Raw genomic sequence first — 27,413 nt, 5'->3', positions numbered from 1 at the left:
CAGTGTTCAAATGTATCTTAAGATTTTTCTTTTTGGTTGTTTTTCTCTTTGCATCTTTTGTTGTCTTTTAAAGTATTTTGTATTATTGGCTGGGAAGATAGAAAGATTAATGTCAGCTTTTTTTTTTTTTTTTTTTTTAATTTTTTTTCAACGTTTTTTATTTATTTTTGGGACAGAGAGAGACAGAGCATGAACGGGGGAGGGGCAGAGAGAGAGGGAGACACAGAATCGGAAACAGGCTCCAGGCTCCGAGCCATCAGCCCAGAGCCTGACGCGGGGCTCGAACTCACAGACCGCGAGATCGTGACCTGGCTGAAGTCGGACGCTTAACCGACTGCGCCACCCAGGCGCCCCTAATGTCAGCTTTATATGGAGCCTGAAAGTGGGAAAGCACTTTGTATTTGTCTTAAGAATTAAGAATCACATTTGTGCAGCAATGTTTTATGAAATTTGGTTGTTTAATTCCTTTCTAAAAAGTTTTCAGTTTGGTATAATAAATTTCTGACTTCTCAGTGGACTGATCCATAAGTGGAGAGTAAATTGAAGGGCATCATTACTATTCAGATATCTATCTATCACCAAATTTTCCTAAAATAGTAGCATGAGTGTTAGAGTTAAGAATTTTGATTTTCCCCCACATTGACTTATAGAGAAAAAGCCATTAGAAACTCAACCTGGACTTGTAATAACCGGGTATAGCATATGAGCATGAAATATCATTTACCAGCTTTGTCACCTTGGGCAAATTTCTTAATCCCTGTACTCAGTTTCCTCATCTGTCAAATGTCAGTAAGAATAGCATCTACTACATAGGGCTGTTTTGAGAATTATATGAGTTAATGCATGTTAAAGCATAGAATTAGCATCCAGAATGTTGCATTGGGCTTGGTATAAGTGTTTGCTATGGTTATTATAATTATTTTCATTATTTCACATCATTATTTATTACTTCCTCATGAGTTCCCTTTAAAACCAACAATAACCCACAGTGTTAAGGATTTTATTCTAGGCTCTTTTCCAAAGGTCTGCAAAGCAAACTCAGTGTTTATAATCCTGTATTTACCCTAGCCTCTGGAGGGATGCACTTATGTCTTTCTTCTTTCTACTGAAGCCCAGAATGGGGGGCCCACACCCAACCCAGAATGACCCTTTTTTAATGTCAGATGCTTTCGAAACACTGCTTAGTGTTCACTAGATGGACTGTACTCCCTAAAATGAGCAACAAATGAAAGATAGGAGGTAGGAAATGTTGTTCCATGTAGGGCTCTGAATTTCTTATAACACAGTACAGTCGATCAAGGGCCAAGGTAGATTCCTTAATGCAAATATCTTCAGAGATGAAGGGTTCTAACATGATGGCACCTGAGAATAAAGCAATTACATAAAAGTGTATTTCATTTTAAAAAGAAAAACACAGGGGCTCCTGGGGTGGCTCAGTCAGTTGAGCGACTTCGGCTCAGGTCATGATCTCATGGTTCATGAGTTTGAGCCCCGCATCAGGCTCTGTGCTGACAGCTCAGAACCTGGAGCCTGCTTCAAATTTTGTGTCTCCCTCGCTCTCTGCCCCTCCCCCACTTGCTCTCTCTCTCAAAAATAAACATTAAAAATAAAATAAAAAAAACCCCACACAGCTAAAAGTATTGATCCTGTTAAGTACACTGTATTATTCATGTTAAAAGTTACATTGATTACTTGGCAGGAAATAGCCAGGTATAGATACAGAAGAACTAAATTACAGTTTCATTGAGAGTTCTCTTAACTCTCTTAATGTCCTGTGTTTTACATCATGATTAGTGTGGTATTTTCATTTTATTCTTCTCTAGTATGTCTTTCTCCACTTTTCTGAAACATTTATATTCTCTTCTAAAATTTTAAGGTACTTTAAAAATGTTATGAAATATTTTATATTATTGATTTTGTATACTGGAGGACTAGATTGAAAGGTAGTGATAATATACATTTTAGTTTGGTAAAAGATAATAGTTGGAATTGATACTAGGAAATTTGTAACTTAGTTTTTTCTTTGTTGTTTGGTGTAGCTTATAAAATGACGGAGAAAGTAATTTTTAATATAATGACTTGTATCCTTTTAAAATATGCATTCTTGAAGAGGATGATGGGGGTAAGTAGAAAATAATTTCATGTAGTGATTTGTTTTTCTCCAGTTGATCTGTTATAAACCTCAATAGCTATATAGCTTTCTTTTGTTCAAATGATATAATGGCACTTTTCTAAACTTTTCCTGCTGTGACTCCATGGGGTATTCTGATTCTGGGGCCATTTATTAACTATTTGCAGTACACTTAATGACAATTGATATACATTGTTTTGTAGTGACATCATGGTGAAAGTCAGTATTTGCAACATGTGGCCCCTTTCAATTTTAGTTTAAAAGAGTTCAATGACTTTATTTTCTTTCTGAAGAAGAAAGACTTTCAGTTACATTTTAGAAAATCGAAAACTTGTGGGATAACTGGGTAGCTCAATTAGTTGAGCATCCTACCCTTGACTTGGCTCAGGTCATGATCTGATGGTTCATGAGAATGAGCCCCTATTGGGCTCTGTGCTGACAGTGTAGAGCCTGCTTGGGATTTTTTCTCTCTCTCCTTCTCTTTGTGTTCCTCCCTCACTTGTTTCTCTCTCTCTCAAAATAAATAAATAAATACACTTAAAAATTTTTGAAAACTTGTTTCTTGCCTTTTTTTTTTTTTTGGTCTTGGGCTCTTTTTAATATTTATTACTAATTCACATCTCCAGCTAATTCAGATTTCTGTTGCTGCCTCTTCTGCTTTTCTCATGCTTCTGACTTAATTTTTTGTAATCCCTTCTGTGAGGGAGGTTTTTTATCCACCTTTCATATATTGATGAAAGAACCAACTCTCCTATATATGGATTTGAGTTGCAGAGGTCAAGGTAAGGCCTTGATTTCTCTCCCCACCAGTGATATGGAGAAGGGCTACAGATTCTTGGGAATCTTTTGCAGTTGGCATTTTTTTCACAGATCAGCATAAGGTGTGAAAATTGACCTTTTGAAGTCTATAGAATGCCTCCTGGAAAGATAAGCCTAGCTGGAAAGGAAATTGGGGAGCATTGTTCTGCAAAATTTGGTGGCAGAAACATTGATAAGAAGAAAACCTTTCCATTTATCTTGTTTTCTCTTTCTTTTATCTGTCTTCATTTTCCTTTACTTATATATATAACACCCTCCCCGCCCTCCATGGTTGTTTGTTCTTCTGGAGTCCCATGACATTTTACTCATATCTCTATCATTCAAATTACTTATGTATTTTAATTTATCTGTTTATGTATATTTGTCTTTGTTGAAGACTCCCAACATTTCAAGACCTTTGGGCACATAGTGTATGTTTAAATGTTTAAGTCAATAAATTAAGATCTTTTGTTGAAAAAGATCTAAATAACTATCTGCTTAGCACATAAATGCAAGCATTTGAGAGAGTTTTGTGTGTGTGCTGAAACAGCCCATGGACCATTTTCTGGGCTCAATACCAAGTTTCAAAAGTTATTCACTGGATTCACAGAAATCAAAGAGATTATTAACTTTAATTTTCAAATTTATGCATAATAGAGGCACGATGTCTAGATGTGTGTGGGGACTTATTACGTCTTTGAAACACCAAGCCCCTTCTCTTTCTTCGAAAATGTGAAAGGCCAAGTAGAGTAGTATTTAGGAAGGCAGTTTGGGGGACAGAAATCCTGGAGGAAAATATGTAGAAGGAAATCTGGTAGAAACATGGTAGGGACTTTTTATATAGAAATCCTAAAAATCATGTTTACATGTTAGCTGAAAGGACTGTAACCCACCTTTGCTCCAGAATAGATTTGAAGCCGTACAAAAGGAATACAAAAGAAAATAAATCAAACTGAAAGAAATTTAGGATAGAACAATAAGATGAAGCTGAAGTCAGCTAGTATACAAATATTCTTCAGAAGGACTTGTAGTTTTCAAAGATAGTTGGAAATTTTTCTTTAGGTTTAAAGTAGAAAGGGAAATGGGGACAATTCTCTAATGATCCTCTGTGTGCATGAGGTTAAAAGCGACAGTGTCTTTTCTGGACTTTTATATAAAGAAGTAGTATTTCTGGTGGTTCCTAATAAGAGAGATTCTGTGTGCTATAATGCAAACAGTATCATCAACTCATTTCCAGGAGTAGTCTGAATGCTTTACTACACATTCAGTTGGGAGTAATGCAGAAATTCTATAGATGGCCCAGGAAGATTTGATAGTGTTCTATTTCTCAGCTTCCCACTTGATCAAGGGATAAAATGTACCAGAAAAGATTGACCATGTCTCCTATAGGTAATTCTTCATTTTCAAATTTATTTTTTGTGATTTTGGCCTGCATTTCTCTCTTATATATGCAAGCTAAATATTGTGTGTCAATGTTCTTTGTGGGCATTGAGGGGACATATCCATACCATGAGATACTCAAATAAGCGGGACATAAAGTTGTTTCTTTTAGGAAAATTACATGTTTAACTCCATCTCCATTTGTGGAAGGACATAGTATACCAGAATTAAAAGCATCTGCCATATATTAGGCAGCTAATCATAAATTATATTATTTAAGTTTAATAAGTTCTTTCTCAGTTAAATTGACTAGACTTGAATCAAATTGATGTATTAAAGAAACTATTTTAATGATTTTACATAAGTGCATTTTATGTATTTTATGTATTTTATTTAATGAATTTTATGCATTGTAATTATGCTATAAAACTCTTTAGAGACTGTTTAATTCCTTTTTAGAAGTCATACTTTATGTTTTAAAGAGGTGATTTAATTTATTTTCCATTCATGGCAGAAAGGCATATCCTACTCATTTTCTTTCTCTCTACAAATGCCAAACTCATCCACATATGTTTTGTTATACAAGTCTTATGCTTATTTTGTGATGATAAAGAGATTGTTTCTGAAACATATTAGGAATTATGGGGAGCCCAGAATTTTAGATTGTTGATTATTTAGAACACTTAAAGTTTTGTCAGGAATGTTCTTTCTCCTACTTTGCTTCACAGTAATAGTTTTTAAACAGTCTAGTTACTGAATTCTTAAGAAGGGTGAGTGAAAGAGTTGGCAGTTTTAAACGTACCTTTGAGAGAGCTGTTACTGGGTTACTCTTTGAAAAGAACCGTCTTGGTTGATGAATATGTAATGGGGACTGTCAGCTCCAGATCTAAGTGGAAGGCAATTCCCAAAAGCCCCGGATGCTGGAAGAGGGGAATATTGGTAACAAGTGTCATGGGATTTTGTAACAGAGGTGATCAATCTAAGAATGTTAGAACTAAGTGGATTTCTTAAATCTACCTGCCCAATGACTTTATAGCCTTGAGTAGCTACTCAGAAACCAGCTTACTTATCATTTGCAGCAAACATGCCATTTTGTTTTACTCAACACTTAGTGTCATCTCTCATGCTTCTCTTTATTCTCTCCTAACTATGCCTGCTTTGTTTTTTCTCTTTCTTATTTGTCTTCTCCTTAACTCTTATTTTTCTTTTCTCTTGGTTCTCTTTGATTTTACCTTTGTTTTGCAATGCAGTTATTCTATACACATCTTTTCCATCTTAAAATCTTGACATTCTAGAATTCCTATGCCTCATTTTATGATTCTGAAGAGAGTGTTTTTTGCCATAACTTTCCCTTAGATGTTGTAACACACTGATTCAAAGAAATAAGAAGTATAGTGGAAGGGAGGGGGTGGGAGAATGAACTCAATTCAGGTGTTATTTATTTATTTATTTATTTATTTATTTATTGACTGACAAGCATAGCTTTACTTTTAAAAAATATATAATTTATTGTCAAATTGGCTAACATACAGTGTGTGCAGTGTGCTCTTGACTTGGGGCAGGATCCCCATGGTTCATTGCTTACATACAACACACCTCTCGACAGAAGGAAACTGAAAGTTTGGGAGGAGGAGGATTCAGGAAAATGACTGGGTTGTCTTTCTAGTTCGTTGTTCCGGTAAAATGTCTGCATTCTTTACCACCAGAACCCAGAAATTTGCTTTTTTGGGCAGGTCACCAGGTCTAGAGCTATAGGGAAAAAGGTAGGAAACACTGTATGTATTTCTAATGCAAAGAACTGTTGGTGTTCCATTGGGCTCTCCTGCACTATCAAAATAGGAAGAAGAGAAAGAAAAGCATTTTCCATCAACACAAAGCCCCAGGATTTTATCTAGAGTTTGTTGAGTTTGGGGATCTGTAGGTAACTAAAAACAAAAGTGTTCCAGCATTTGTATTTGCTTTATATTAGCTGCTGATTGGCTTTGTTTTTAGGACCTTTATTCAAAATTGGCTAACTCTGGTGTCAAGTTCAGAGTAGAGATTTGTCAGGATAAGAAAGAAGAATCCATTTTTTCTTACTTGAAAAACATACAATACTTGTCTGGGAAAATGCTTGCATTTTAAGGCCACTTGTTAGTGTTCTATTGCCGCAGTGACATCTGTCGGTGGCCACTTCATGCTCTTCTCAATGACTTTTGTTTTGAAAGATACACTCCTAGCTGAGGTGCAGGAAGTAGCTAAAGGCAAAGTGATATCTATGTTGCCCCTTTTAAGATTCTTACTCCCCTTTTTCCTTTCCCAGGATACCTCCTTTCATGGTTTGATCATTCTTTTGATCACTTCTTCCATTCACTCCTATAATTACTGGGCAAATACTTTAAGCCCCTACCGTGTGCCAGACAGTATTCTAGATGCCAGGGACAATAGAGGGAAAAAAGACAAAAATCACGGCCTTCATAGAGCTTATATTCTAGTGGAGTAAGAGAGATAATAATTAGGAGGCAAACAAGTGAATTATGTAGTATATTATGTGATGTTCCATGTTAAAGAAAGTAAGAGACAGAATGAAAAGTGCTACAGTGGGTCAGATCACCACTAGGTTGATCATCACTAGATTGCTAGGAAGGCTGGAACAAAGCCCTAGGGAAAGAGCAAGGCAAGGGAGACATACAGATATCCCACTATAGCAGAGACCCTGTGGAGGGAGTATGGCAGCATGTTAAAGAGCAGCAAGAAGACTGTTGTGGCCACAGGAGCAGGTAGGGAAAGGCAGAGGTGGTCAGAGAGGTCAGGGACTGTGGACAAGTGAAAGAAGGCCAAGAGCCTGTACAGATCCTGTGCTTTAATTTCAGTGAAATGGAAACTTTCAATGCAGTTTAACAATATGGTATAAAATTTAATAATAAGCCCTTTTTTATTTTGCTAGAGCATTGTCACGTGTATCAACTAGAGTGCTGCTAAATTAGGAATGTCTAAATTATCCTCAAGAGTGACTGCTATTTCTTGTCAGGAGTCTGATCTGCATGCTAGCTGTGGTTGGGGAGACATATGACAGGAGAGAAACTCTAGTCTTCCAGCTTCCCACCAATTGCTTATATTATGTGTCTCTGATTTTTCAACTGTAAATTGTCGATGATGGACACAATGAGTTGTTTTCAGACTCTACTCCATGGAGCACTGGGGGTTTCTGAAGGCCCTTTTGTTTTTATTTTTTGTTTTACAATGTTCATGCAAGGTTCACTTAGAAGAAATTGTCCCTTAGCTTGAAAAGTAATCCTGGAATTTGTTTTCCCTTAGGTTTTCCAGCATGAATTTACAGTCTCATAGACTCTGAAATGACAAATAAAGGAACAAAATCCTTTCAGAATCCTTTATTACTCGATGGTAGTACTCATGATCTCTTATTGAAATTAGAAGGTAGGGGGCACCTTTGTGGCCCAGTGGGCTTGAGCGTCCAACTCTTAATTTCAGGTCACGTAATGATCCCAGGGTTGTGGGATTGAACTCCATGTCGGGCTTCGTGCTGAATGTGGAGCCTGCTTAGGATTCTCTCTCTCTCTCTCTCTCTCTCTCTCTCTCTCTCCCTCTCTCTACCTCTCCCTCTCCCTCTCCCTCTCTCCCCCTCTCCCCCTCTCCCCCTCTCCCTCTCTCCCTCTCTCCCTCTCTCCCTCTCTCCCTCTCTCGTGTGCTCTCTCTCTAAAATAAGAAAAAAAAAAGAAATTAGAAGGAAAGTTGTTCATAGATAAGACAACTGAACCCATCCTTCAAGATTGATGAGTTCTATCATTGTACAGACTTGAGCTAAGTAAATAATATAAGTGAATGTTTCAATAGGTATTTCCTAGCACAAAATAGATGCTAGCAGTTGAGAAAAATAATTATGATTGGTGTGTTGAAGAAGGGCATGAGGCTATTCTAATTTAAAAAATAATGACGTGAGCATTAGTCATTACCTGTGTTATATATGCTGAAAAGTAGTCGTGTCTTTATAATACAGAAGTATAATTGGAAGATAAACTGGATGTTTTTGGTACTTCTGGTTAAAGATATGCTTTAGTTAGTTTTGTTTTCTGATTGAGGAATTGGGAAATTTCTTCTTTAAGATACTGACTCTTTTTCTTTTTCAAACCAGAATCTCAGTCTGCTGTTTTGGAAACTCCAAAAAAATGTTCAGATGCTGTTCAGCAGGTAAGAAGATCTTTTTTTAAAAACTTACTCATTTAAATTTAAATTAGTTAACATATAATGTAGTATTGGTTTCAGGAGTAGAAGCCAGTGCTTCATCACTTTCATAAAACACCCACTGCTCATACCCAACAAGTGCCCTCCTTACTACCCATCACCCCTTTAGCCTATTCCCCTACCCACCTCCTCTCCAACTACCCTGTTTGTTATCTATATTTAAGAGACTCTTATGGTTTGTCTCACTCTCTGTTTTATCTTATTTTTCTTTCCCTTCCCCTATTTATCTGTTTTGTTTCCTAAATTCCACATGAGTGGAATGATATGGTATTTGTCTTTCTCTGACTTGTTTCACTTAGCATAATACCCTCTATTTCCATCCACGCTGTTGCAAACGCAGGATTTCATTCTTTTTGGATCACTGAGTAATAGTCCATTGTGTGTGTGTGTGTGTGTGTGTGTGTGTGTGTGCGCGCGCGCGCCACATATTCTTTATCCATTCATCAGTCAATGGACATTTGGGCTTTCTCCGCAATTTGGCTATTGCTGAAAGAGCTGCCATAAACATTGGCATGCGTGTGTCCCTTTGAATCAGCATTTTTGTGTCCTTTGGATAAATACCTAGTAGTGCAGTTGCTGGGTCATAGGGTAGTCCTATTTTTAATTTTTTGAGGAAACTTCATGTTTTCCAGAGTGGCTGTACCAGTTTGCATTCCAACCAACATTGCAAAAGGATTCTCCTTACATCACATCCTCTCTAACATCTGTTGTTACCTGAATTGTTAATGTTAGCCATTCTGACAGGTGGTATCTCACTGTGGTTTTGATTTGTATTTCCCTGCTGATGGGTGAGGTTGAGTATCTTTTCTTTTCTTTTTTTTTTTTAATATATGAAATTTATTGTCAAATTGGTTTCCATACAACACCCAGTGCTCATCCCAAAAGATGCCCTCTTCAATGCCCATCACCTACACTTCCCTCCCTCCCACCCCCCATCAACCCTCAGTTTGTTCTCAGTTTTTAAGAGTCTCTTATGCTTTCGCTGTCTCCCACTCTAACCTCTTTTTTTTTTTCCTTCCCCTCCCCCATGGGTTTCTGTTAAGTTTCTCAGGATCCACATAAGAGTGAAAACATATGGTATCTGTCTTTCTCTGTATGGCTTATTTCACTTAGCATCACACTCTCCAGTTCCATCCACGTTGCTACAAAGGGCCATATTTCATTCTTTCTCATTGCCACGTAGTACTCCATTGTGTATATAAACCACGATTTCTTTATCCATTCATCAGTTGATGGACATTTAGGCTCTTTCCATAATTTGGCTATTGTGGAGAGTGCTGCTATAAACATTGGGGTACAAGTGCCCCTATGCATCAGTACTCCTGTATCCCTTGGGTAAATTCCTAGCAGTGCTACTGCTGGGTCATAGGGTAGGTCTATTTTTAATTTTTTGAGGAACCTCCACACTGTTTTCCAGAGCGGCTGCACCAATTTACATTCCCACCAACAGTGCAAGAGGGTTCCCGTTTCTCCACATCCTCTCCAGCATCTATAGTTTCCTGATTTGTTCATTTTGGCCACTCTGACTGGCGTGAGGTGATATCTGAGTGTGGTTTTGATTTGTATTTCCCTGATGAGGAGTGATGTTGAGCATCTTTTCACGTGCCTGTTGGCCATCCGGATGTCTTCTTTAGAGAAGTGTCTATTCATGTTTTCTGCCCATTTCTTCACTGGATTATTTGTTTTTTGGGTGTGGAGTTTGGTGAGCTCTTTATAGATTTTGGATACTAGCCCTTTGTTGGATATGTCATTTGCAAATATCTTTCCCATTCCGTTGGTTGCCTTCTGGTTTTGTTGATTGTTTCCTTTGCTGTGCAGAAGCTTTTTATCTTCATGAGGTCCCAATAGTTCATTTTTGCTTTTAATTTCCTTGCCTTTGGGGATGTGTCGAGTAAGAAATTGCTGCGGCTGAGGTCAGAGAGGTCTTTTCCTGCTTTCCAAACCCTTTAGGGTTTTGATGGTTTCCTGTCTCACATTCAGGTCCTTTACACATTTTGAGTTTATTTTTGTGAGTGGTGTAAGAAAGTGGTTTAGTTTCAATCTTCTGCATGTTGCTGTCCAGTTCTCCCAGCACCATTTGTTAAAGAGACTATCTTTTTTCCATTGGATGTTCTTTCCTGCTTTGTCAAAGATGAGTTGGCCATACGTTTGTGGGTCTATTTTTGGGGTTTCTATTCTATTCCATTGGTCTATGTGTCTGTTTTTGTGCCAATACCATGCTGTCTTGATGATGACAGCTTTGTAGTAGAGGCTAAAGTCTGGGATTGTGATGCCTCCTAATTTGTCTTCTTCTTCAAAATAACTTTGGCTATTCAGGGCCTTTTGTGGTTCCATATAAATTTTAGGATTGTTTGTTCTAGCTTTGAGAAGAATGCTGGTGCAATTTTGATTGGGATTGCATTGAATGTGTAAATAGCTTTGGGTAGTATTGACATTTTAACAATATTTATTCTTCCAACCCATGAGCACGGAATGTTTTTCCATTTCTTTATATCTTCTTCAATTTCCTTCATAAGCTTTCTATAGTTTTCAGCATACAGATCTTTCACATCTTTGGTTAGATTTATTCTTAGGTATTTTATGCTTCTTGGTGCAATTATGAATGGGATCAGTGTCTTTATTTGTCTTTCTGTTGCTTCATTATTAGTGTATAAGAATGCAACTGATTTCTGTACATTGATTTTGTATCCTGCGACTTTGCTGAATTCATGTATCAGTTTTAGCAGACTTTTGGTGGAGTCTATCGGGTTCTCCATGTATATTATCATGCCATCTGCAAAAAGTGAAAGCTTGACTTTCTCTTTGCCAATTTTGATGCCTTTGATTTCCTTTTGTTGTCTGATTGTTGATGCTAGCACTTCCAACACTATGTTAAACAGCAGCGGTGAGAGTGGACATCCCTGTCGTGTTCCTGATCTCAGGGAGAAAGCTTTCAGTTTTTCCCCATTGAGGATGATATTAGCTGTGGGCTTTTCATAAATGGCTTTTATGATGTTTAAGTATGTTCCTTCTATCCCGACTTTCTCGAGGGTTTTTATTAAGAAAGGATGCTGAATTTTGTCAAATGCTTTTTCTGCATTGATTAACAGGATCATATGGTTCTTTTCTTTTATTAATGTGATGTATCACGTTGATTAATTTGCAAATGGTGAACCGGCCCTGCATCCCAGGAATCAATCCCACTTGATCATGGTGAATAATTCCTTTTATAAGCTGTTGAATTCGATTTGCTAGTATCTTATTGAGAAGTTTTGCATCCATATTCATCAGAGATATTGGCCTGTAGTTCTCTTTTTTGCTGGGTCTCTGTCTGGTTTAGGAATAAAGTAATGCTGGCTTCATAGAGTGAGTCTGGAAGTTTTCCTTCCCTTTTTATTTTTTGGAACAGCTTGAGAAGGATAAGTATTATCTCTGCTTTAAATGTCTGGTAGAATTCCCTAGGGAAGCCATCTGGTCCTGGACTCTTATTTGTTGGGAGATTTTTGATAACTGATTCAATTTCTTCGCTGGTTATGGGTCTGTTCAAGCTTTCTATTTCCTCCTGATTGAGTTTTGGAAGCGTGTGGGTGTTTAGGAATTTGTCCATTTCTTCCAGGTTTTCCAGTTTGTTGGCATATAATTTTTCATAGTATTCCCTGATAATTGCTTGTATCTCTGAGGGATTGGTTGTAATAATTCCATTTTCATTCATGATTTTATGTATTTGGGTCACCTCCCTTTTCTTTTTTTTTTTAAATTTTTTTTTTTTTTCAACGTTTTTTATTTATTTTTTGGGACAGAGAGAGACAGAGCATGAACGGGGGAGGGGCAGAGAGAGAGGGAGACACAGAATCGGAAACAGGCTCCAGGCTCTGAGCCATCAGCCCAGAGCCTGACGCGGGGCTCGAACTCACGGACCGCGAGATCATGACCTGGCTGAAGTCGGACGCTTAACCGACTGCGCCACCCAGGCGCCCCTCCTCCCTTTTCTTTTGAGAAGCCTGGCTAGAGGCTTATGAATTTTGTTTATTTTTTCAAAAAACCAACTCTTGGTTTCGTTGATCTGCTCTACAGTTTTTTTAGATTCTATATTGTTTATTTCTGCTCTGATCTTTATTATTTCTCTTCCTCTGCTGGGTTTAGGCTGTCTTTGCTGTTCTGCTTCTATTTCCTTTAGGTGTGCTGTTAGATTTTGTATTTGGGATTTTTCTTGTTTCTTGAGATAGGCCTGGATTGCAATGTATTTTCCTCTCAGGACTGCCTTTGCTGCATCCCAAAGTGTTTGGATTGTTGTATTTTCATTTTCATTTGTTTCCATATATTTTTTTTTAATTTTTTTTTAACGTTTATTCATTTTAGAGACAGAGAGAGACAGAGCATGAATGGGGGAAGGTCAGAGAAGAGGAAGACATAGAATCTGAAACAGTCTCCAGGCTCTGAGCTGTCAGCACAGAGCCCGACACGGGGCTTGAACTCACGGACCACGAGATCATGACCTGAGCCGTAGTTGGTCGCCCAACCAACTGAGCCACCCAGGCGCCACCCCCTCCCCCATATATTTTTTAATATCTTCTCTAATTGACTGGTTGACCCATTCATTCTTTAGTAGGGTGTTCTTTAACCTCCATGCTTTTGGAGGTTTTCCAGTCTTCTTCCTGTGGTTGATTTCAAGCTTCATAGCATTGTGGTCCGAAAGTATGCATGGTATGATCTCAATTCTTGTATATTTATGAAGGGCTGTTTTGTGACCCAGTATGTGATCTATCTTGGAGGATGTTCCATGTGCACTTGAGAAGAAAGTATATTCTGTTGCTTTGGGATGCAGATTTCTAAATATACCTGTCAAGTCCATCTGATCCAATGTATCATTCAGGGCCCCTGTTTCTTTATGGACCATGTGTCTTGATGATCTATCCACTGTTGTAAGTGGGGTATTAAAGTCCCCTGCAATTACCACATTCTTGTCGATAAGGTTGCTTATGTTTGTGAGTAATTGTTTTATATATTTGGGGCTCCCGTATTCGGTGCATAGACATTTATAATTGTTAGTTCTTCTTGATGGATAGAGCCTGTAATTATTATATAATGCCCTTCTTTATCTCTTGTTACAGCCTTTAATTTAAAGTCTAGTTTGTCTGATATAAGTATGGCTACTCCAGCTCTCTTTTGACTTCCAGTAGCATGATAAATAGTTCTCCATCCCCTCACTTTCAATCTGAAAGTGTCCTCAGGTCTAAAATGAGTCTCTTGTAGACAGCAAATAGATGGGCCTTGTTTTTTTTATCCATTCTGATACCCTATGTCTTTTGGTTGGCGCATTTAGTCCATTTACATTCAGTGTTATTATAGAAAGATATGGGTTTAGAATCATTGTGATGTCTGTAGGTTTCATGCTTGTAACGATGTCTCTGGTACTTTGTGTCACAGGATCCTCCTTAGTATCTCTTGTAGGTCTGGTTTAGTGGTGATGAATTCCTTCAGTTTTTGTTTGGGAAGACCTTTATTGTTGAGTATCTTTTCATGTGTCTGTTAGCCATCTGGATGTCTTCTTTGGAAAAGTGTCTATTCATGTCTTTTGCCCATTTCTTCACTGGAATATTTGTTTTTTGGAATATTTTGTTTTTTGAATTTGATAAGTTCTTTATACATATTTGATACTAACCCTTTATTCAATATGTTATTTGCAAATATCTTCTCCCATTCTGTTGGTTGCCTTTTCGTTTTGTTGATTGTTTCCTTCGCTGTACAGAAGAAGCTTTTTATCTTGATGAGGTCCCAGTAGTTCATATTTGCTTTTGTTTCCCATACCTCCAGAGTCACATCTAGTAAGAAGTTACTGCAGCAAGGTCAAAGAGGTTTCGCCTGTTTTCTCCTGTAGGATTTTGATGGTTTCCTGTCTCACATTTAGGTCTTTCATCCATTTTGAGTTTATTTTTGTGTATGGTATAAGAAACTGTCCAGTTTCATTCTTCTGCATGTTGCTGTCCAGTTATTCCAGCACCATTTATTGAAGAGACTTTTTTTTCCCATTGGATACTCTTTCCTGCTTTGTCAAAGATTAGTTGAACATACATTTGTGGGTCCACTTCTGGCTTCTCTATTTGTTCCATTTATTTATATGAAGTTAGAAGATCTTATTAGGATGTTGAATCCTACTTCCTTTCTTTCTTCCTTTCTCTCTTACTTGTCTTAAAACTGTGACAGGTTCTGATTTTCTTTTTCATCTGCCAGCTAGCTGAGGCCATCCTTGTTTCTCTAAGTCTTCAGGGAAATATAATCATGTGGAAGGGGATGTTGTCTTCCATTTAGGCTTTGAAAAAAAAATCAACCTTGAAGTGGAACGGAGTACAAGCTTTTTAGAAGGTGCATCATTCTGTGTCTAGCCAAAGAGTTGGGCCTGACAGAAGCTGGGTCCAGCAGGACAGTTTCCATTCCAGATGTCACATGGAGATGTGCCTGGCTGAACTAATAGTTACATGGATGCGAGTTTGAAGAACTCGCCAGAGGTTTTCTAAAATCAAATCATATTTTTAAGTTACCTCGGTGTATGAAACATTAGTTAGTGCCTGTTTAATTCCCACAGAAACCGTTTTTCTTTTACTAAAGAAGCCAGATTTTGTTTTTGTTTTTTTGTTTTTTGAAATCAAAACACTATTAAAGAAAAAAAGACTGCAAGAAAGGAAACATGTAGAATAGTAATTGTAGATAGCAATTGCTCTTTTGGATACAAAACCAGTTTTTAAAAATGTATTTATACTTTCTTCCAACTAGTCTTTTGAAAATAACTGAGTACTAGATATTATCAGTAAGAAGACTCTATCCTCCAGCACGGCCTAGTGGAAGGTGAGAAGATTCTCATCCAGGTTCAAGGCCCGGTTCTGTTTCTGGTTAGTGTGTAACAACATACTAGGATTTCTGGGACATGGTGTTTTTCTCTGTCAAATTAAAGAATTTGATGATTTTTGAGAGCTTTCAAGTTAAAATTGACATCCCTTTTGAAAAAGCAGCGTCCTGAATCATACATGAAGGTTGTGCTCCCTCTGGAGGAGCAATGAGAATATAACAATGTTCAAGAACTACAATTTACTCATGCTTTAAAAAAATACAGCTCTGAAGTTATTACAATATTATTGAGACCTACAGTGTACTTTTCATTCCTGTGACTTACTTATTATTATTTATTTTATTTGTACCTCTTAATCCCCTTCACCTGTTTTACCTTCTGAAACTAATATGGCAACTATACTTCAACTAAATAAATAGTAATAATTTAAAAATGTAGCTACATTGGCCATTGTTGTAAGACTAAAGATACTCTTTTTTTCTTTTTAAGTTTGTAATGTTATTTATTTTTGAAAGAAAGAGACAGAGTATGAGCTGGGGAGGGGCAGAGAGAGAGGGAGACACAGAATCTGAAGCAGGCTCCAGGCTCTGAGCGGTCAGCACAGAGCCTGACATGGGGCTCGAACTCACAGACCATGAGATCAAGGCCTGAGCTGAAGTCAGATGCTTAACTGACTGAGCCACCCAGGTGCTCCAAGACTAATGATACTCTTAAGGATAGTGTCACAAAACATGTTTTTTCAGCTTTTTGTCAGAGCAGAGACCTACACAAGGCCAGGGCTTTTGGAGACGGATGGTGTTCTGAGCTGATGGTTATTTAATAAATTGTGTAATGATTAGCCAACAGTGATTGAGATGAAGAAAGATAAACAGAGGCAGAGAAATAAATTCAAAAATAATTAAGAAAAACAGTGCCCTGAAAATATCCTCTCATTTTCTACAGCTTCTTTTATTTTTTATTTTTTATTTTTTTGAGGCATGACTAAGTTGTAATCTGATAATATGTTAGATTTTTCTAAATTATTATTTCCAGGGCATATACTATTGAATTTTTATTACATATGATAATGCCAAAGAAAGCCTCAACAAAACATAATTTATACTATAAAAATGATAAACATGCAACATTGCTGTGTGTGATAAGATTCAAGTATCAATTCATGTATGTAAAATTATAGTGATTTTTCTATTTTTCTTGAGCTGTGAACCATGGTAAAATATATTGTTAGAAGCAGGAAACCCAATGCACTGGGTGTTTTACAAATGCCTGATGTTACAGCTTTGGAAATTCAGGGGTGAAATAGATTAACTTAAATTTCATATCTGCTTTCCTTATTGCCAGTGAACTCTCTATAAGCCAGAAAATACAATAAATTAATGGAGAGGAAGCAGTATTTGGGAGAAACTGAGGTTAATTCCTCAAAAATGATTGTTTACTTTCTTTGTCATAAGTTTACTTATGGACTGGTTCTTTTCTTAGATAATATGTGTGTATTTCATAAGTGCTTAAAGTAAATGGTCACCAAAATGATAAAAAAAACTAGAATTAATTACCAATCTACTATGCATATACACTTTTACTGCATTATCTTATGCAATTCTTAAAATAGTCCTTTAAAGTAACTATTTTAATTCATTTAACTGATAGAGAAAAAAGATGTTTATAGGAGTTAACTTACTTAGAGTCACAAATTGATAAAGGTTTAAGAGCCAGGATTTGAATATAGAGGTCTGTTTGATTTTATACCTCATATTTGCTACACTATGATAAAAATTATACTTTTACATGAGCAATTGCCCTATGGCTATTTAATACCATTTGTGCCAAAATCATGACATTGTTAGATAAGTTTATTTTAAGTTATTCTATTATATTTACAATATATCATTTATAAGAGTCAAATATCAAGCTATGTTTCAAAGGCACATATAGAGGCTCCTTAGTTTCCCCATACATTTTTAAGTTTTGGTATAACTTTGGTGTGCTCAATTGTGCCACTTTTGGTTTTTTTTTTGTTTGTTTTTTTTTTTGCTAACTTTAGTATTTCACTACTCTTATTTTTTAATTTTTTAAGAATGTTTATTTATTTTGAGAGAAAGAGCGTGAGCAGAGGAGAGGCAGAGAGAGGGAGAGAGAGAATCCCAAGCAGGCCCTGCACTGTCATCACAGAACATGATGCTGGCCTCAATGTCACAAACCATGACATCATGACCTGAGTCTCTATATCCAGAGTAAGATGCTCAACTGACTGAGCCACCCAGGCGCCCCAGCGTTTCACAACTCTTAAAACAACAACAACAACAACAACAACAACAACAAAACAAAAAACAAACAAAAAACACGAAAGAGCAACAACAACAAAAAAAAACCTTACAATTTTATTTTCATGTAAAGCACTTTGCTTTTTTCTACTTAGTCACTAGATGGCAGTTCTGTATCTCTGTATGTTACCCACTGCTGAAGGAAATGAGAGGTTTTAAGTCCATTTGCTCTGTATGAATGATGATCTGAATAGGCTTTCTGGTCCATCCCAGGCTGCCTGCATTATTCTGTGGTTGTAACGCGAGATCACTAGGACTGCTTAGTCAGAGGCGTGGAGCAGGTTTGGAAAGCACCCTGTAAATTTTTCTTCAGATGTGAGTTCAGGCACCTGTTCTCTCAATCTGAGCACACTGGAATTTATTGAATGAATTTTGACTTTTACTCTCTTCCTATAGTTAATAATTCTGAGAGCTCCATATCCCTGGGAAAAAACCCCCCACATAACTCATAAAGCCTTTTCTCAGCTAAAAGGAGGTGAAGGGTGTGGTGTTGCCCAAGAGTTTGATGCTTAAAGCAAATACAGCTGGTACTCATGTAAAAAAAAAAACAAAAAAAAACAAAAAAAACAAAACTATAGCTTTCTCCCTGAGTGCTTTTATTGATGGCCCTATGGAATTAGAGAAAGTTTTCAAATAAAACTACATTCTTTAGGACCTCATTTATTGATATTTATTTTTAAGTGATATGCTCTGAAAATCTATGTCTAAAGAATTATTCCATAAAAGTGAAATAAGACTGTCTTTCAATTCTGTTTTATATTCTTTAGTATTTGAAATACTATTTAAACTATAAACTCTTTTATATTCTAAAATAGATAATTATAATCTCTAAAAAATGTTCCTATATGAAAGATTAATTTATGATAACAAAACTGGTTACCACCCAATTTTTGACTTATTTTTTCCTTCTGAAATTACAGTCAACCCTTGAACTACATGGGTTTGAATTGTGCAGGCTCATTTATATGTGGATTTTGTTCCCATAAATATAGGACTGTAAATGTATTATCTTTTCCTTATGATTTTCCTAGTAATATTTTTTTCTAGCTTACTTTAATGTAATAATGTAGTATGCAAAGCATATAACATACAAAATATGTGTTAATTGACTGTTTATGTTATCACTAAGGCTTCCAGTCAACAGGTTTTGGGGGAGTCAAAGTAATACACGGATTTTTACTGTGTGGGGGTTTGGTGCCTCTAACTCTGGTGCTGTTAAAGGGTCAACTGAACACATAAAATTGTGTTTTGAAACATCTTCCTGAAACTCATCACATCTTTCTAATGCAAACGGGCTAGTTTAAAGGTAAATAGAATACAATTTGATCTTTAAAAATTCTAGCTTTGGGTAATAATTGATAATATCATGCAACTCAAAGTTAAGTCTCTCTACTCATTAAAATTTTTATTAATAGTGAATAGCCATGTCTCTTACAAAGTCCTGGAAAATAAAAAGAAATTAAATAGTATCAGCACTCTCTTACCCTTTATGTTGTATGGTTCATATGCAAACAAATTGCCAAAATCAGAAAAATGCTCTGACTTGAGAAAACCAGCAAAATCTTATTTCAGTCCATTTTCAATTCCTTTGAAATTGGCTTAAAACTCTTTTCTTAGGTTCCTGCTCTGATCAGTGTTCCTTGGTCCCCTCAATGCCTAATTTGACTGCAAACTTATTTGAGGAATTAAATATTGTTTTCCATTGGTTCTCCTTTAAAGTATCTGTTATAGTGCTCTTCTACAATAACGACTCAGTACAATTTATTATTTCAGAAACATCTTTATATGGGAACAAATCAAGGAAAAAGATGTGAGTAATGTGAGGTAGCCTAGTTGATGGTTCTTGAGGGATTACTCACATGTGTCTTGGCTAGAAACATTTAGAGAGTAAAAGAAGCATTGGTCAGATCAAAAGAAAGGTGTGGGTGAATGTGATTCTGAAAGGATAATGATGGAGACATAAAAACAACAAGCCACTTGAATTTTGTTGGAATGTATTACACATATCAAAGGACTGGAAAAATTGTTTAATGTAAGTTCCTTCTAAACTCCAAGGCAAAAAGTAATATGAATTTCTATGGTTATTATCAACCCACAAAATCATGATTTAAAAGACAAGTAAATAACTAAAGCATAAAGCAGAGGAAGAAAAATAGGGGTTAAAGGAGAGAGAGAGAGAGAGAGAGAGAGAGATGGTTGAGGGGAGAAAACATGGGTCATCTAGTCATCTGTGATGATAATGCTTGGGTGCTTGACACTTTGACCCAGTGGACCAGGGGAGGGGCAAGGTGGAAGGTGGTTGGGACTGACTGGAAGAGATGCAGGACAGCCTGGGGGTGGAGGCACTGCCATTGAAAATGGGTAGCATTTGGGCAAGATGTGAAGGGGAAGAAAGGATTTTTCTGGAAAATATATTTTCATTTTGTGGAAACTCCCAACTAGCTCAGAGAAAAATTTAGACATTTTAACTTTAGAAATAACAGACACTGTTCTATTAATTTTAAGAATGAAAAGCAGTTAGCATCTGGGAAATGGTTAAAATTTAAGATGAGAATGTGAGGAATGAATTAGATATCACACTTTGTTTTCACTTTTCTCTAGGGCAGTAGGGCTCAGAGGTGAAATGAGGTTGTATCTTTGCTTTGTTGAGGGTTAGATGGTATAAAGCTCGTTTGTTGGGCAACATGGTTGATATCCTATGGAGAAGGGCAAATAGGTCATGCAGCTGATCTGAAAGAATAGCTGAGCCCATAAAGTTCTTAGCTTATAAAGGTTGCTTATCCTTTATTGGACATCTGTTGAAGTACTGTGTGCAAGGTATTTGTGGTAGATATTGAGGGAAATGTAAACAGTTATAAGGTCCCAGGCTCTTCCATATACATGAAATGATTTGCAAGATGTAATATGATTCTGCCGAGGTGTTTGGTATATATTGTATTACAGAACTAAAAAAATAAAAAGGAATATTTTTGAGAAATTATAATTGAGGACAGCTTCTTAGGAAGGGTGAAACTTAGATCAAGTCCTGAAAGTGATAGTTTTCGAACAGATGGAGGGAAGGAGAGTAAGAATTTCAGATGAGAAAAGAGAATAAAGGCACAAAAGTGAAAGTGAATGTGGCATTTTGTCAGGGGATGGGGTTTGTGGAGCAGGATATGACAGGCACCAGGTGACCAGGTGATGTAAGAGGTGACTCAGTGTATTCCCCAAGCAACCAGCTTTGCTTTCCATCTCCTGGGCCTCTTTTGCCAGGGGCCTAGTCTTATCTGGATTGTTGTGATAGTCCCCAACAGGGTTCTGTGCTTCCACTCTTAATCCTTTCCAATCCTTCCTCCACAAGGCCTTGAGTTATCTTTCTCAAATCCACATTTACTTATATCGGATATCTGCTGACACTCATTCAGTGACTGCTCCTAACATTTGAGAAAAAAAATCAGACCCTCGAGACTGCATTACAGGCTTTTCCTTACTATTCTCCGTCTTTGGATTTACCACCCACTATTTCCTACATTTTGTTTGCTCCAGCCTTAAAAAATACCCTCGTTTTCTGAAAAATAGTCTAGTTTAGGATCCTTCATATCTGTCTTTTTATGTTTCTTTTATATTCCTAACCTCCCCCACCTTTAAAATCTACTTAATTTCTATTTATCTGTTCATCTAAACTCATGTTAAACTTTACTTCCACTTAGACCCTTTCCGAGACTTCAATCTAGAGAGTCATCTTGGCATCCCTACTCTGGGACCCACATACCTGTCTTCTTTTTCCATAATGGTTGACTTATGCGTGTCTCGTAGACAGCTGCGCTCCCTAAAGCTAAGACTGTCCTTACTCTTTGTCTTTCCTCTATCAAACATAGCACCCAACATTTTTTAGGAGCTCAGAAAATATTTGATGAATAGCTAAATAGTAGGAGACCACGCTGACTAGAGCAGAGGGTGCTTATTGGCAAATGGTAGAAAATTTGCCGCTGTTCATACATAGTGGTTGAAGATGTGGGCTTTGGATCCGTTTCCCTGGGCACAGATACCAGTTATTCTTTTAACTTGCAAACCTAAGCAAAGTATTTTGCTGTGCCTTAGTCTCTGTGCCTTAGTCCCCTCATCTTTAAACTTCTATCTCATAGGGGTTTTGTGACATTCAGCTGCATTAATTTAAGTGCATTAACTTAAATGCATTAGTTTATGTGCTCCTGGCACTCAAAATATTAGCTGTTCTTTTTTGTCATTGTTGTTGTTACATCTGGTTTTGAAAGTTGCTTTCATAATTGAGTTGACTCTCATTATTCACGGCTTCTATAGTTGCGGAATACGTATCTGCAATATCTGTGGCCCTAAAATCAACACTCACAGGACTTTCATGTTCATTTGTACACATGCATAAAGTGGTGAACAGTCTGAGTTACCCTACCTGCACTTGCCCCGCTCGGGTGGAATGAGATGGATGACACTCTGCCTTCTTGTTTCAGCTTGTGCTGCAAACAAGTATCCTTTTTGCAATCTATTTAGTGCCATATTGTTTTTGCCTCATTATGCTGTTTGTTGATATCACTGTTTAAAAAGCAACCCCCTCCCTGGGCATAGTGCTGCACCTCTGTCTAGTGTTCCCAAGCACAAGAAGGCTGTGACATGCCTCTCGGAGCCAAGAAGGAGGACCAGTTATTCAACTCTCAATGTATCCGCATTGTCAGGTCAGGAGAATCTGAACTAAGGTACTTATCTGATAAAAGGAAAAGTAGCAGCCAAAGTGGAAATAATGGATTTGGTAACCATAGCCAGGGTAAAAATTGACTATAGTTCTCAAAGTGTGGTCCCTGGACCAGCAGCATCAGCATTACCTGGGAACTGATTAGAAGTGCAAATTCCCAGGCCCTGCTCCAGACCTACTGAATTGGAGACTCTGGGGGTGGGTACTAGCAATTTGTGTTGTAATAAGTCTTCCATGTGATTCTGGTACACATTATGAGCCAATGACTTAGAAAAATGATTGAGAGATACTACTGTGCCTAGATAGTTCTTTGGAAAATAAATTCCTTAAATTTAAGGAAAATGTCAGGTGATCAAAAAGCAATGATAGCTAACCAATCACGATACGGAAGTGAAGTATTGTTGGGAGAGAAAAACTTTGCAATAATCAGTATAGAGGTGAAGACTAAAGATATAAAACTCTATGTGCTCTCCTCACATATACAGAGAGGATAGTGGGTTAAGAACAAAGTCTTGGGAGTTACTGTAGGTTTGGTACCCTACTCCCCCCAAAAAAAATCCAAAAGAGGGAACAGAGAAAACAAAATGGAAGGGAGAGGGTATAAAATTATAGGCAATAAGAACAGGAGGGGGTTACTGGGAGAGCAATTTTAGGAGAGCAACAGGGTTGAAAGGCAGTTCTACCACTCTGGCTAATCTTCTTAATCCATCCCATTCAATTTTCTCCAAGCTTTGTTTTTTTAGGAAGTCTTTAATGTTAGAGATTAGTTGGGTTAAAGAAGAAGGTGGTGAGGAGGTGGAAAACTGAGTTGCGCTTTATATCCACAGACCATTAATGAAAATGAAACTATAACAAAAGTGTTTTTCTTCCTTGCACGATTTGGAACTACATTAGATTATGGTCCAGAATGTTGCCACAACTGCAGCTCAAATAACTGGAGAGAAAATTCAGAAGTTGTGGGGGAACCAAAAAAAGCAGGTTCTCTTTGCTATTTTTTTCCCTCATTTTCCCTGACCCCCTTTATCAACACATTTATTACTTCTACTTTGGTTGTCACTAATGATGTTGACTTTAACCTTCTCATCGATCAAATTGTGAACTACTGCAACGAAGAGATGTTAAAAGGAATACAGCCAATTATGAGTTTTAACAAATCCCTCTCCTCTCTAACTCACATTTCTCATCTAAGCAATAAAGGGATTGGAAGAGATTTGTCATATCCATTCCAGTTCAACAATATTATAATTTCAATAGTTCATCTGTTTCATTGTAAGGATTCCAGAGGTGCCATTTTAGCTTTCTGTGTGTGAAGCTCTTCTTTTCCATGATATGTTCTGCTTTAAGAAGACCTAGGTAAGTTATTTTCTACTTATCATATGTTCTGATATTCCCTCCTTTCTTTAAATTCCTTTTCAAACTTGAAATTGATGGTAATTTATTTTTGTGCATTATCTTATCTCTTTAAAATCTGGATTTCTTTTTCTATAGAATCATGTGTAGCAGGTATTGGCTTATTGTAAAACTGGAATGCCATTGGTTTGTTCAAAAACCTTAGAATGTTGTTTAGAATTTAGATCATGAAAGAGAATTTATATGCTTTTGTGAAGAGTAGGATTTATATTTTATAGATGTCTACAGGTATCGTAACTTGCCAGTAACATAGCCTTAGAATTTAGCAGAACTTGAAAATCTGAATGATAGAAAATAAATTACATATCTCGTATCAACATTTACAAAATAAATTATCACAGTGTTAACTTACCAATATCTATTTTTATATTCTAGGCTCTCAAAGTATCTTGCTTACATTATAAACATCATAAAGTTTCAAAGACGAAGTGAATTAAATTTTCAGCAAAAGCTTTACTTGAGTGTATCTTGGCTTCCTTTTTGACAGTTTTAGCCTTAATGTTACATTAATGTTTCTTTTTCTGGGAATCATAATCTTGTAATCAGAAAAAAAATTTGGTGAACATTTTATTTTTTAATGGAAGCTTGTATTTTGTGATATGCAAGTGTTCAAACAATTTATAAGAACTAACCATCACCACCCACGTATAAGATTGTACAGGAATGGAAGAATTTTGGCTAATGTATTGTATAAAATTGTTCAGCCAAAGTGGATGGCAGACTTTACCACTTATAATGATTTAAGGGATTGAAGTAATATTTTAAAATACAAACTATCTCAACATTGGTAATATATAAGGTATATTACATACTGTGTTGAATAACTAAAATAGATTTGTTATCTTTCTTCCATTTATAAGGAGGTACCCATTATTTGGATTCTTTGAAAAATTATAAAGATCACTTTTTTCTATTCTCCTTTAAAAAAATTGTTTATTTTAATTTTTAAGTGAGAACAATTAACATTGGGTAAAGGGTCACACAATTACTGGAAATGCTGTTTTTTTTGAAAAGTGTAGAAGTCTAAAGATAATAGAAAGTACATTTTACCATTGTCAAATCCTTTGAGGATCTGATAGGCCTCTATCTAGCTGTACCCTGAAGAGACGGAAGATTAAGTACCAGGCACAAGACACGAGGGAACAAGCTTTCAACTTGAGGATGTTCCATGGACCACAGAGTGCCTGGAAGGCTCTTAGAGAGTAAATCTGAGCTTTGTGGGTGGGCTCTGAAAGGACTTTTGCTTAAATAGCCAGAGAATACACAGCATTTTTTTCTTGATGATAACTATTATTTACCATGTAAATTTCTTTATAAATCTTTTTAAAAAATACAAAATATGACCCAAATAGAAACTAACTCTTACTGCTGACAGGCAACACAGCCTTCTCTAAATAGCTCTATAGAGAATTGGTACTCTCTGAGAGCCCACCAGCTCTTGACTGATAGTCCTGGATAAGGAAGGCCAGATAAGATTCTTTGAAGCATCTTAGCTGAATTCAGAACCAAAAATCTTACATACATCTGGCTACTCTGTAAGTATAGATGGCTGGCCTTATTTTACAGGTTAATCAGTTAAGGTTTGAGATGAGCTTAATTGCTGTTTTCTGGAATGGAATAAGAGGATTGTAACATTGATTTGGGCTGGGATTTTGTAGGCTAAAATAGGGTCATAGAGGGGAATCAGGATTTTAGCAACTTGGTTTTTTGTTCTCTCTACATTGGGAATAATGTAAGAAGCAGACAGTCTCTCCCTACAACTTTTTTTTTTCCTGTTCTCCATCTGTAATAATTATCTCTACAGAATAGTTCTCTACACAAATGTCAGCCTTTTGTTTTTGCAGTCTGTTTGCTCTCATCTTCATGAATTCTTTGACTTCACCACCTTCTTGGTACCATAAGCCTAGCATTGCCATATTTACTGTAAAGTCAGTTTGGAGTTTTATTTTCTTGTCTATTTCCTCTGCTGTTTCCCCATTCTAATTCATACTGTGTCTCACATTTGAAAACCTGTGAAGCTTATGGAGTGTGTCAGTTCCTCATTTTCTCATCTTTTTATTATCCAGATGCCCTCAACTACCATTTTGTTTAAAGAATAAGTAGATTACACAACAGAACAATGTACTCTAATAAATTGACCACTTATAGAATTAAGTCCAACCCCAGATCTATCCCCATTTAACACAGATTATCTATTATTATCTACCATGCTTTAGTTTGGGCAATGTCATTTTACCAATGATTTGTAGATATTTTAAGCCACATGATGCAAATACAGTATAAGGTGAAATTATTGCTCTTATAGAATCTTGTGCTCCCTGACTTCAGGGAAGGAGATAGAGAACCTGAATCATATGAAAAGTGATTGATTAATGAGCACCTGACAGAGTTAGTTAATTTGGTAAGGATGATAACTGACATACATGTTTAAAAAGATTATTTTGCATTATAGAGTATTGTCAGAGGCCATTGGGGAAAATGATGAATTTCTCACATACTGTAAAAAATGAAAATCTTTTCGTAAAATATGTCATCTATCATGGCATCATATACTTTAGTCAGAAAGTTTGTATAGTAGAAAATTAACAGTTGAGTAATTTTAATTCGAATAATTTGTTCATGCTTACAATTAGGCTAAAAAATAGTTTTAGAGGAGTGCCTGGGTGGCTCAGTAGGTTAAGTGTCGGACTCTTGATTTTGGCTTAAGTCATGACCTCATGGTTCATGACGTCAAGCCCCACGTCAGGCTCTGCATCAATAGCATGGTGCCTATTTGGGATTCTTTCTTCTTCTCTCTCTGCCCCTCCCCTGCTCACTCACACCCTCTCTCTCTCTCTCTCTCAAAGTAAATAAATAAACATTTAAAAAATCATTTTAGAAATAAGAATATTGTTGCTTTATTTTTTACTTCATTTTTTAAGGAAGAGAATCTTTTTTCCACAATTAAAAAAACCTTTTTATTTGCATTTATTTTATGCTGAATTTATTCCTAGTCTATAAATTTTAATTTCGTCATTTTCTTCTGGGATTTCTTTCTTTCTTTCCTGTGCAATCTCCTCTTCTGGTTTAGAACCATTTGTTCTTTTCCAATAAGGATCATTTTAATGTGGCATTAGGAGCTCATGTATTGGTTAATCTGACTGTGAGTTACGTAAATCTGGTAGTCTGTGTTTGGGGGCTTTTGATTATATGGATTGCTCGATGACCCAATAATATACATCTAAACCCTTAAGTTCAGCATTACTGTCTGCATTTTTAATCATGTCCAGCAAAAATTCAGCACTCTTTTTGGGCCACTGACCCTGTGTCCAGACCTATTCTTTGGCCTGGGCATACCTACCAACTACACCATTGTAACTATGGAATAGCACCCACTGGTTTTGTAAAGTGATGTCTTTCACATATTTAGTGGATTTTTCCATATGCATACCCTTGATGGTCTGTATGGTTTCACTAGTGTTCTTAAAGTGAACATGAAGATTTGAACCTTTTGATTTGCATGATGTTGTTGGGCATTCTGGGACAAGTGAATAGTGAACCATATTTGGAGATCACCTCAGGCTGCTTACTGGAAGAGCCTTTTTTCCCCCTCTGTATTTTATC

The 27,413-nt window shown here is 36.6% G+C and overlaps 1 protein-coding gene across 2 annotated transcripts in view; it reads left to right on the top strand.

Annotated features, from left to right (window-relative positions):
• The window catches only part of FMN2 (formin 2), a 393,127-nt gene that overhangs the window by 108,080 nt on the left and 257,634 nt on the right, over positions 1-27,413 (top strand). For both annotated transcript variants that reach the window (XM_058701859.1, XM_058701860.1), the window contains exon 4: positions 8,442-8,497. In XM_058701859.1, coding sequence (XP_058557842.1) covers positions 8,442-8,497 — 56 coding nt within the window. The remainder of the gene's footprint in view (positions 1-8,441; positions 8,498-27,413) is intronic.

The sequence above is a fragment of the Neofelis nebulosa genome, chromosome 15 (assembly GCF_028018385.1).
Source record: "Neofelis nebulosa isolate mNeoNeb1 chromosome 15, mNeoNeb1.pri, whole genome shotgun sequence".
Lineage (NCBI taxonomy): Eukaryota > Metazoa > Chordata > Mammalia > Carnivora > Felidae > Neofelis > Neofelis nebulosa.
Note: the sequence above shows the minus strand (reverse complement) of the source record. Positions and strands in the feature narration are given on the sequence as shown.